This window comes from Cygnus atratus, chromosome 1 (assembly GCF_013377495.2).
Source record: "Cygnus atratus isolate AKBS03 ecotype Queensland, Australia chromosome 1, CAtr_DNAZoo_HiC_assembly, whole genome shotgun sequence".
Classification (NCBI taxonomy): Eukaryota; Metazoa; Chordata; class Aves; order Anseriformes; family Anatidae; genus Cygnus; species Cygnus atratus.
The window spans coordinates 145549798-145562486 of NC_066362.1; the positions used below are offsets into that span (position 1 = coordinate 145549798).

General features: G+C 42.6%; 1 protein-coding gene across 2 annotated transcripts in view; it reads left to right on the forward strand.

The window, feature by feature from the left end:
* The first annotated feature begins 6263 nt into the window (after window positions 1-6263).
* TUBGCP3 (tubulin gamma complex associated protein 3) overlaps window positions 6264-12689 on the forward strand; it is a 54517-nt gene continuing 48091 nt past the window's right edge. Inside the window, exon 1 of one of the 2 annotated variants that reach the window (XM_035565548.2) lies at window positions 6264-6571. In XM_035565548.2, coding sequence (XP_035421441.1) covers window positions 6496-6571 — 76 coding nt within the window. In that variant the 5' untranslated portion in view covers window positions 6264-6495. The remainder of the gene's footprint in view (window positions 6572-12689) is intronic. The other variant, XM_035565550.2, reaches the window with a different exon arrangement.

The window sequence follows — 12689 nt, forward strand, 5'->3', positions numbered from 1 at the left end:
AGTATCAGGAAAACTCTCTGAACACTGAGAGGGCAGCAAAAAGATCAATAAACTTTTTTAAAAGCATTACAGAGCAAAACCTTCAGACTGACCCCTTAAAGAGTGCGCTGTCAGAAAACTGCATAAATAAAGCTGGTTAAAATAAATCAAAAGATGTCATTTGCTTATCAACTTACGAATACTTTCAATATTTTTTAAAAAGCATAGGAAGAATCGGTTCCTTCTTTCCCAACTGGTTGCTGTCTCTTCTCCTCTATGATAGGAGGAAAAACCTAAACCTTGACCTTGAGGCTTTCACACAGACGTGAGAGTTGCTACTGGCATGAGACACATGCACCTGGGGAAAAGAGTAAACAAAGTAAGGTTAATAAAAAACAAAAAGTATCTCTGACCTTATTGCTTTATAGTAAAATTAGCTTCAACAGCAACAACAACAAAGGAGAAAATTGATCCAAAAACTCCAATTACCCTGTCATTCCTGCTTGCAAAGTATTGCAGTGCTTTGTAAAGCTTTGTTATTGACTTATGCTATATTTAATGAGTTATTTTTGCCTCATGATATTATCACATTTATAGAACTAATCTCATTACAAATGCATAAGTACATATTTTTTGATTGGTCTGCTAGATAGCATCTTTGGATTCAGCATCTTATTTTGATAATTTCCCCTCCTCTTTCCTTTAGGGCTGGGAATAGAGCAGTGCCAGTTGGGAAGGACCTTCAACCTTCATCATCGAGTCCTGCTGTCAGACTGCTGCTAGGCAGACGCCGAGTTAAAACGTGCTGTTCAGAGCATTATCCTAATGTCTCTTCAGGACAGACAGGCATTAACCACCTCTCTAGGAAGCCTGTTTGCCCCCATGTTTGACCACCCTTATAGTAAAGAAGTTTTACCATCCCTTTTACCAGCTTTGTTGCCCTGGCCTCTGGATGCATTCAGGTATCTTAACAACCTTTTAAAATTGTGGAGCCCAGAACTGCACACAGTATTCAAGGTGAGATCACACCTATGCTAAATACCATGGGAGAAAGATCAAAAGCCTTTGCTCTAAGATATGGTCAAAACTCTTATAGAAAAGCTGTTGTACACCAAATGAAACATATATTTGGAAATATTAATCCAGCTTTATTACAGAGTTTAATTTCCCAGGCTCCTTTCCAAAATTATTATTGTTTTTAAAAATGAAATACTTGTCACATTTTGAAAAATATTTTGACAGCATTTTTTTTTTGACAAAAAAGAAGTGTTCTTGCAAAACATTGTCACTAAATCACTTTGTGATGGAAGACGACTTAATGAGATTTTTTTCCTAAAGCTCCATATACATAGCATGGCTGTCATGCTATGGGCAGCACAGGAACTTAGAAAATGTCAAGTAGTTTGAGGTTATTGGAACACCTATTTGCTGGCTCCAGTTATACTATTCATTAGAAAGATATATAATGCCCATGTAATCAATAACATCTAATATTGAGTGGGTTTCAGTGTACGTCTGTGTATATGCATTTTGGAAAGGAATTCTGTTCATGGCTAACAACATCTCTCCTGTGAGGAGAAGCTGAGAGCTGGGACTGCCCAGCCTGGAGAAGAGGAGGCTCAGGGGGATCTCATCCATGTCTGTAAATACCTGAGGGGAGGCTGCAGAGAGGACGGAGCCAGGCTCTTGTCAGAGGCCCTGGGCACAAACTGGCCCCCAGGAGGCTCCCTCTGAGCACCAGGAGCACTTCTGTGCTGTGCGGGTGAGGAGCCCCGGCACAGGCTGCCCAGAGAGGCTGTGGGGTCTCCTCCTTGGAGGCCTTCCAAAGCCGCCTGGAGATGGGCCTGGGCAGCCTGCGCTGGGTGGCCCTGCTGGGGCAGGCCTTGGGCCTGGTGGCCTCCAGAGGGCCCTGACAGCCTCAGCCATCCTGTGGTGCTGTGAAGTACTAGATTGATCTGAACTTATCAGTGGAGAAGAAAGACAGATGTGCTGAGAAGCAAAACACAATATGACAGCTAGTACTATTTGTCAAAAATGTTGTTTTACTATAAATACTGAAAAAAGTTCCAAAATAAAAAATTTAAATGTCCTAAATTTTGCCTTCATATAGTATACATCAAAGCTTCTGACATCCCTTAAGTATTTCAAAACAGGTTTCTTTTTGGATATACCTGTTGATTCAATAGACTTTGTGTAGGTATACAGCATTGTGGAACACAGTTCAGGCCCTTCGATCAACGGAACAGCTTAAGTGAAGAGTTTTGAAAACAGAGAAGTGGCTGAGATATTGTTAAAGTTGCAACAAATAGGCTACAACACATCACTAATAAGCTTAGGATGATGGTTAAACTGTTCGGATCGAATTCTCTCTTCATCTGAGCCCTACTCATGCACAGGGAAAATTTCATCTACCTGAAATCGAGTCGCAACAGCTCGCCCATAAACTTATGGTGTTTCAAAAGTTAGATCTGCAGGCACCTTTAAGAACCTTTTAACACCGCAAGATGCAGCATAGCAGGGCTCTAGGTGTTATAGGGTTGCCTGTGTGGAAATATGTACTTAGATACAGAAGCCAACTGGTGCTGGATCCAGCTGCTGGTCCTCCAGGGCTGCCATGTGCTAAGGCACAGGTAGCATCCTCCACTGTCTCCAGCTACTCTAATTCTTGACATTGGTTATACGACACTCAAAATTTGTCTGTCTGGCACAGTGAAATGCCGGAGGCGTCGGCATGATGTTCTGCTGGTCTTGGTGTGTCCCACCAACAGCTAAAGCTATGTAAGGTATTGCACCCTGCAGACATAACCATAAAGAAGTTAAGAAAACAAGAGCAATTAGCCCTCGGGGTTTTTATAATAAGAAGCATTTTCTTAGCATTGCTGCTTCAATTTAAACAGATGAACACCAAAAAGGGCTGTGATGCCCTCTAGTCTGATCTTGTGTGTAACACACACTCAACAATTACTCAGTAGCTTCTGCGTCAATTTGTATTTGATTGTTAAGTTTGTAACAGAAGGCTGATTTAAAATGCTGAAGATATGGAGAGAGTGTCATGCCCTTAAATGTATTTCTCTACCGATTAAATATCCCTACTGAATTTAAAACACAGATTTTTCTAGCCTTAGTCTGCCAAGCTTCAGCTTCCATCTTCTACTGGATCTCACTGTACATTCTTCTGTTACAAAGCTAAGTAGCTTTATATCAGAACTATCAGAACCATCTCCCTTATAAGCTTCCTTCTTTAAGGTTCTGTGGATGAATAAAATTCCTTGTTTTGTCACTGTCAGACTTTTAAAAGCATGCATTCAGCTACACTAACTGATGTATTTTCTGCATTAAAACAATCTGAAGGGTAATTACCTTTACTTTTTTTTTTTTTTTAATTGTGCAGTGCTCAGAGGCCAAGCACTGTTGTGAACTGAGCTTACAGCTGTACAATAAGAACAAGTAGTTGATATTTTTTCTTTCTCACTTTTCAAAAATGAAACAAATTAAGACGTGATTCTGTATGTCCATAAAAATGCTGGGGAATATCTTAAGCTGATTGAAGTGACTATAGTTTTACTGGAATTGGTACAGCCATGACAACCTGCATATGCCAGCAGACTGCTTCATCAGAGCTAGCATTGCTAAGGCAGGATTGCCAGGCTGCTTCTTTTCATGAAGAAGAAAAGCAAGGAGCTCTGTGAGCAGTGGAATTAATGTAGCTTGTCTTCTGTATTTCCCAGCAGCTTGCACCTTCCTGCTTATTTCTGACAACTTCCCATGTTATTTCCAGAGTTCTCTGTCCCGTACATCTTCAGTTCCTGCATCTTCCAGATCTGTTGAACCAGGCACGAAGTAGCTGGTACTTCAGCTGGCTCAGAGCTAGCTATAGCTTGCTGTCCAGGATGTGCATACCAATTGGGCAGTTTGCTAGCAGCAAGCAGAATAGGGAGAACCAAGTCCTCCTGTCCTTTCATTTTGAGGAGGCACTAACTTAGACCTTAGTACTCTCAGCTGACTTCTATAACTCAACTGACTTCTATAACATTTTTATTAAGTATATTTACGAGCTCTCTCTACTAATTTTGTTTGAAGTTCCTCAACAGATCCAGCAGTTACGAGGAGGCACTGACACACAGAACAGCCATATAAGCCTCATTCCTTAGGAAAAAGAGGCTAGAAATGAAATAGTATATTCCCAGTAATGTAACAGAATTGACTGCTGTTACGCTATTTCAGCAGCATAATGTAGGATGTAGTTTTACTGGAGCTGAAAAGCTTAAATTAGCAATCATACTTGTGCTTGCAGACACACTTGAGTAAGGCCATTTTAACAGCATGTTCCTATCAGAGAATCACAGAATGGTTTGGGTTGGAAGGGACCTTAAAGACCATCCAATTCCAACCTGCTGCCATGGGCAGGGACACCTCCCACCAGACCAGGCTGCCCAAAGCCCCATCCAGCCTGGCCTTGAACACCTCCAGGGATGGGGCATCCACAGCTTCTCTGGGCAACCTGTGCCAGTGCCTCACCACCATCTGAGGGAAGAATTTCCTACTAACTTCTGATCTAAATCTCCCCCCTCTTTTAGTTTAAAGCCATTACTCCTTGTTCTACCCCTACACCCCCTGACAAAGAGTCCCTCCCCAGCTTTCCTGTAGGCCCCCATTAAGTACTGGAAGGCCACTGTAAGGTCTCCCCAGAGTCTTCTCTTCTCCAGGCTGAACAAGCCCAACTCCTTCAGCCTCTCTTCACAGGAGAGGTGCTCTAGCCCTCTGATCATCCTCGTGGCCCTCCTCTGGACTTGCTCAAATACATCCATGTCCTTCTTGTGCTGGGGGCCCCAGAGCTGAACACACACTCCAGGTGGGGTCTCACAAGAGCAGAGTATAGGGGGGAAAATCACCTCCCTCGACCTGCTGGCTACACTTCTTTTGATGCAGCCCAGGATATGGTTAGCTTTCTGGGCTACACGTGCATGTTGTTGGCTCATGTAGAGATTTTCATCCACCAGCACTCCCAAGTCTTTCTTTGAAGGGCTGCTCTCAATCGATGCTCCATCCCTGGAGGTGTTCAAGGCCAGGCTGGATGGGGCCTTGGCCAATCTGATCTAGTGGGTGACATCCCTGCCTATGACAGGGGGGTTGGAACTAGATGATCTTTAAGGTCCCTTCTAACCCAAGCCATTCTATGATTCTACAACTCATTACCTAGCCTGTATTCATGTTTGAGATTTCTCCAACCCAGGTGCAGGAACTTGCACTTGGTCTTGTTGAGTGGCATGAGGTTCATGTGGGTCCACCTCTCAAGCCTGTCCAGGTCCCTCTGGATGGCATCCCTTCCCTCCAGTGTGTCGGCTGTACCACTCAGCTTGGTGTCATCAGCAAGCTTGCTGAGGGTGCACTCTATCCCACTGTCCTTGGCATTAATAAAGGTATTGAACAGTACTGGTCCCAGCAGACCCCCAGGGGACACCACTTTTCACTGGTCTCCACCTGGACTTTGAGTTGTTGACATTAAGTCCCTGGTTGCAGCCATCCAGCCTATTCCTTATCCACCCTTCAAATCCACACCTCTACAATTTAGAGACAACCTTGCACCTCTATAATGTCTTCAGACTTTAGAAATATGACACAACTAGTACTGCTAAAATTGACAGAAAGAATTTGTAATACCCATCCACAAGCAGTAACAGGGTATTTGCCAGTGACTGGATTCCCTTAGAACTTAAAGATTTTGTAGAGCAACACCACTTCCTGTCAGTTTTTTTTGTTTGTTTGTTTGTTTGTTTTGTAGATGGGAACAGTAGATGTCTTAATGTCTTAGATGTCTTCGCTGCTTGGTGGAGCAACCCCTTCCATGACACCATGTCCACCTGAGGTAACGCTGGTGGTGGCACTGGGCTGCCCATGCTTGGCAAGCCATGGAGAGCTGAACAGAGGCTCTTTTGGTGTTTGGTACCAAAAAAATAATAATAAATAAATTAAGATTTGAAGCCTTCCCTTCACCTAGTGGAGGTGCAACCCCCTTTATTGACACGGGATGACGTTCTGCTAACTTCATCGAGTTACACCTTGCTTCCCAAGAGCCTAAACCCAGCATCAGGAGGACTTGAAGAGCCATCCCGTGAGCTCTAACCCTGCCACTCTCCTACAACCCTACTCGGCTGTCCCCGCCGGCCCCACAACGCCGCTCCCACCCCCAAAGCCCAGCGAGGGGCGCGCCCGGCGCCCGCCATTTCCCTGCCGGCGGGCCCGGGGCCGGGCGGGCGGCCGGGGCCCGGCGGCGGGGCGGAGCCGGGGCTCGGGGGGCGGTGGCGGCTCCGTGCTGGGCGCGGCGGGGCCGCCCCTCGCAGCGGCGCTGTGGGTGCGGGCCGGCGGCCGCTGCGGCTTTCGGCGGGCTACGTTAAAATGGCGCCGTAGGCGAGCGGCCCAGCGCGCTGCCGGCTGCTTGCGCGGGGCGGCGGGGGCCGCCTCTTCGTCTCCCTGCCGTCTTCCTCCTCTTCCTCCTCCTCTTCCTCCCCGGCAGCGATGGCGACTCCGGACCAAAAATCCCCCAACGTTTTGCTGCAGAGCCTGTGCTGCCGCATCCTGGGCAAAAGCGAAGGTAACGGCTGCCCGCCGCCCCAATCCCGGGGGGGCTCCGGTGCCGCTCCGGTGTCGATCCGGTGCCGATCCGGTGCCGCGGTGGCCCCGCAGGAGAAGCGGGGCCCCGGCCCCTTTCTGAGTTGCTCTGTTTGTGGGCAGTGCTCGGCGGGGAAATTCATGACCTAGCTTTCGTGGTATCCGTTTTTTGAGCGGGAGAGGGCTTTCTGCCATGTTATTAGTAGCTCTGAAGTGCCTTACGTGCGCTCTTTTCCTTCTGAAAAGTCACTCCAGGTTGCCTTTGGGTATTTGCATGATAGTGGCTGATACCTTTGAGTGTTGACCTGTTGTACAAAATTTGGTTCAAACTGGCTAAAGCGCGGCCTATAAATGAGTTATCTTTAAAATGTAGAAAACAAGTGATGAGGTGTAAATTACCTTCCCCCCCCCCCATGCTTATGCTTTTAGAGATCTGAGTCTAGTTTCCGTTTCCATTTTCTAAAAAAAAATCACCTGCAAAGCCATGAACATCCCATTTCCAGAACTGTCAGTCTGTAGGAATTCAGTGTCAGGAATCTCTGGTGTGAGGTTTTTCTCAGGATGTGGCTCCTACTCTTCCCCTACCTCCCCCAAATCACTTTTAGCTTGTAAGCTGTGTAACACCTCATGTGCTTTTATGTAATCATATGTATTTTGGTAACTAGTCTAATTGTATATTAAAGGATATTTCACATCGGCCTACAGTTCCAAGCTGCTATTATAGCTTGGCTTTTAAAGCTGTTTCTCACTTTTAAAATTCCCTAGAAAACATTTCCTAATACAGTTGATGTATGCTTATATGTAAGAGCGCTTCAAACTTTTTCACTACCATAAATCTCAAATTTATTGTGCTATTTCTGCTTTAAAAAATAAATAAATCGTCTTTATGGCAGTGCTGGAACCCTCTTTTAGGCCATTATTTCTATACTGCTGATGCTGAATCCGATTTTCTTAAATTTGAGGGTGAATTTCAACTTAATCCAAGCTTGTTTCTTGGTGTTGGGTATCTTACTTAGGTTTATTACGCTTAGAAAACTCCATGTTTATCAGTTATGGTACAGGTAGTGAGGAGAGGTGCGCCACTTCTACTGACTTTACGTGTAGCCTTCTTTTTCAAGCCTTAGTTTCTGTACATCTCCCTGTCTCCTGACTGGAGGGTGCCAGCCGGATGTGTGAAAACATGGAGGAGAACTCTGATATTTTTAAAAAATAAGTGCTGAACCTATTCCTGTATGGTGAGATTCCACTCATGTAACTAAGATGTCTCAGGTGTGTGTGACAAAGGAGAAATTTTGCCCCAAATTGTGGTAAGCTGCTGTGTGCAGCTAGTAGTCCACTGTCCGCTCACTTACCCGAGAACTTATTAGAATCCTTCAGCTCCTACTGAAGGATTTCTTAAACAACTTAAAAAAAAAAAAAAAGGCTTTACGCACTGCACTTATTGTTGCCCACAGTTTTATGCATGTGGCAGATTAGAAGCTCATATTTACATGCTCTTTATTCTTGTGTTATAAGGGACTTGAGCACTAAAGACTCACCCTTTTAACACGAGGCTTCTCCTGAAACAGTCAGCTGTAGCATGCGTGTTAGTATGTCAGCAGCCCAGCTACTGACAGACAGTTCATAAAGATAATAATGCAGGAGGTCTTTGTGGATGAAATCCCAGTCATGAAAGGTGTTTATGGCTTTTTTCTGTGTTACCTAACATCTAACTGGTTTTCAAGCTTTTAACTGATTTCATTTCAGCACTGGACAAGTCTGAAGTACGGTATTGGCGTGCAGTTAGTGGTGTGCATGCAACTTCTCCCATCCTTGGGTGCTGATGAAGTTAAGCTGCTTTGTATACACATTCTCTCTTTTTTTTTTGAAACAGGTTTTACAAGTATGATTAGTTTGGTCTCTGTTAAATGATTTATGATGTGTAATTACTTTTGTGGAGTTTTTTGGTAGAAATTACTGTAATAAATTAAAAATAGTCACAAGAAGCTGTAGCTAGGTCCACACAGTCATCTTTAACCACTTATGTGGTTATCCTGCTGTGAACTTCTTGAAATGCTAGCTTTTGATACCTTCCTAGAATAAGTGCTCTAGTAAAGCACAAGTTATTGAAGTAATTAATATGGATTAATAATAGAAAGGAGCTGTGATTCGTTGATCTAATGGGTCTTTCTGCCTGTACACTTGCTGTGCTTCTCTGTACTTCAGAAGGCTTCATTTGCTTGGCTACTATCCTGCTCAGCGCTTGTTTGCTATTATGTTAGCAAGGCAGCTATAGCTTCAGTAGGTGCTGAAGGGTTCAGTTTGTGATGTCTGTATTGTAATAGTGTGCCGCAGCTGATGTGAGTTACGAGTGGTCTTACTCTGCAATGCCATGCCTGAAGCCTTCAGCAAATCCGATCGAGCCCATTGTCAGCTGGGGGATCTGCTTCTACCTGTGACATCCTGCATTCCCCACTTGTCTGAGATCTGTGTTGAAGTGAATTTGTGTTGTGATGCACTGTGACAGCAGAGCTGTCCAGCAGTAGAGCCGTTCTTTCTCCATCCCTGATTTTGGGACCACCCACTATATAGATGGCTTCCCGCGTTTCCAAAATCAATCAGCTGCATAGTCCTAGTTGCTGTTTGTTTGTTTGTTTTTTTTTTTTTGGCAAACTTTTCTGCGTCTGAGCAACTTGTTTCAAGATCCGTTGAGGTATGTGAAGAACTAAAAACCAACCAAACAACAAGCATATGTCAATATTTCTGTTAGAACGAAGGTTTGAAAGACCTCTGTTCCTGTGCTATAGCCTAAGTGAGGGCTGGAAGCCCTCTCTTTTTGTGGCACCATTAGTCTGCAGCCACCAGTCCCAGTTAGCCGGGGACCCCGGTGCTCTGTGATGGGATTGCTGGCCTCACTCTTCCTTACATACTCACAGTGTCTAAGAGTTGGTGGGCAACCTTTCTGGGTTTATCCAGTTTATCCACCTCACTTTTACACTAACACCTGATCTTGCAGAGAACTTGTCTGCCTGTGCAGTAACTTCCATGACTTACTTTCTTCCTTATCTGTGGACTCCAGCAGTTGTACAAGGCTGCATGCTGCTCCCTGAGCATGAATTTAATGCTCCTGACAGAGTTTCTTGTTCTTAGCTATCTTTTGGAAACCTCTTGGAAGTCTCAGACAGTCAGACTTTGTAGACTGCCGTACTAGTTAGTGTGTCAGTTTTAAAAGCTCTTAGTACATCAAATGATACTGCTGTTAATATTAAAGCTGTATATCCCTGTTTTTGAAGCCTAAAAAGATTTTTGTATGTCAAACTCCTTTAGTGTTTGGAGGTATGCGTGCTCTAGAAAGTGGTATTTCAATCTTTGGAGAGGAATCTGCTATCAGAGGCCTTTGCTATGGCCTTAATTTAATCTGTCATCTCAGTGGTTTTCTTGTTGTTACATTTTTATTTTATTTTTAAGCTCCGAAGAATTGGAAAAAAGTTTAATTTTTTTTGGGGGGGGAGTAACACTGAGTTTATTCAAAAGATGAAATGGAGGTTTAATTGTCACTTTGCATTTGCTTCTGTTACTACATACAAGTTAGATGAAAGGTCATAGCAAGGGGAAAGTTACAAGCAGACTATCTACCCATGTTGCTGATAGTTCACTGGGATGTTCCTCACATCTTTTTACAGACAACGCAACAAGAACCAGTGATATTAACAGAGTTAAAGAATGGTTGTGTTTCATGTGCTGTGCTTCAAATCTTGTGCATCTCCTGTGAGTAAGGACAAGTGTGTGTGTGTGTGTAGGACAGGAGTGTGGATACTTAAAGGACTGTTAATTTAAAATAAATTCTAAATGCTTCAATAAAAATTAGTGTTAGAGACTATTTGTTCATTTATGTTTTATATATTTTTATTACTCTTAATGAATTTAGCTATCTTAAACTTCTCTAAAGGTGAAGGCCAATAGAAATAGAATCATAACATTGCTTGGCATTTCAGACTGGTATTTTAGCTTATCAGTATATGGCATCTTATATTAATATAATTGTTTTCTTTCCTGATAATTCGTACTGACATAAAGCTTTTGATACAGCTATGATGCGTAAAGAAGACGTAGCAGCATTGCTGTATTGATGAAATCAGGAGCTGCTCGCAGCATGTGTGAGCAGGTTCTCAAATTTTACAGCTTTGATGCTTAGTTTTGCAACAGTAGCACATTAGGTGTTTAGCAAACACACTGCTACTATTAAAAAAAAAAAAAGCTTTTTGTGAGCATGCGTTAGCTTACAGTAACGGTGTTTGAGTATCTTTCAGCAATAGTCATTCATTACCACCCATGGAACATTGCGTGTGGTTTAATGTCATTGTTTTTCAATAATGCTGTATCTCTATTTGAACAGAGCTGTTGTTTGGGAAGAGGCAGCTGTCTGGAAGAGGAAATAATGGAGAGCTTGCTAATTTCTGAAGTGTTTTAAGAAAGTGATTATTGACTGGTCTAGATGAACTTTCTTTTTTTCAGAAATGTCCTCTAGGTTTCACTTACAGGCAAGTTAAAATAACCAAGTGTTTGATCTCTAACAATCATAATAGTTTCGTGGTTTGAAACAAGTCCTGAGAACAGAAGCAGCAATTGAAGCCTTTTTTCCCTTTAAACTTAGAGACCCGTAACCAATTATGTTGGAAAAAAAGTGTAAGACTGCGAAGTGAATTTCAATCCATTTCCTAGAGTTGTAGGTAAAGTTAAAAGCTGCTTCTTAGCAAAAGACCTGCTGGATTTCAGTATTTGCTCTGAAATACTGGCTTCTTGGAAGTATGCTGCCCAAGTGATTCTACTTTTTCTTCAACTTTTCCTTTGAACTTCACCTTCTTGTACTACTCAATTCTTTTCGTACTACCAAATTCTTCTTATGTATTGCTTCTCTATTTTTTTGCCTGTGCTAAACTTGCACTTTGTGTGACTTTAAAATGTTATCTGCCTTTGGAAGCAGTTCAGTTTTTATACCTCACTGTTTTTAGGAAGGTATGAATGGCTGGGTGGACTGTGGATCTCTGAGCTATTGATAGCTTGCTCCGCTCAAATGAGAGACTTTTTAACTTTTTTTGTGATTTGCAAGTGCTGTTGCTTTGTTTAACTGTATGGCTGCCTACAGGTATAATTAATTTTCTGTGTATATGCATATTACCGAAGGGGTAATGTCCGTCTTTGTCTGCTTCAAATTATTTGATCAGGCCTTTGGAAAATGAGTCCTGCTTGGTGTGGTTTCCCCCTTTCCCCTGTGAACAGCTGTATCAAGCGCCCTGCATCACATCCCTTGAACTTGCTCTTCCATAACAGATTTATATTGAATGACTTTTTGATGGAAAGGCACGTGCACATACATAGGCACACACCTGTGTGTCTTAAACCTGTCTGCTGTCTCAACAGCTGCTTTTTGAAGAGGGAAGCAATTAAACGTCTATTAGTTATACACGATGCAGTTCTTTATTTTTACTGACAGAGATCAGTATTAAGTCGTGCTTAATCGCTTCATGTATTGAAGTTATTTTACAGACTTGTAAGAAGTAATTTGCTGCTGAGGAAACTCCCTTAGCAAGGAGTTCTGCTTGTAAAAGAATCTGGACTCTATATGACTAAAGCAAGAAAAGCTAAATAAAACATAGTAAAAATAATAATAATAAAACACAACACTCTTATGACAATGCTGTTGCATTTCCAGTGCAAATCTGTATGTGTAGCATGGATAACTTTGGGCCATGCCATTAATAGTGTAACAGGTTTAATCTTCAGAGTTTTTTGATGGAATTGTAGTCTTTCAACTAAAGATCTTTCCCACATGCCTTCTTATGATAGTATGGAAAAACTCTACTAGGTTTCTGTGTTTAAGTAGTCTTGCTATAGTTAATGTTGAAATAGAAGGTCATTTATGACTGTTGTCAAAGCTTCCCCATTAAGTAGCAGATTTTTTTTCTTGTACTGTTGATAAATTACCTATTGTGTTTTTTATTAGATTGAGAACTTAGGTTTAAATGTTCAAGACTTTTGTCTGGAAACCTGCATACAAATCTTTGTCTCTGTCTTGCCATCAATATTCCATTGTAACAGAAAACGAAAAACATAGATAGTCC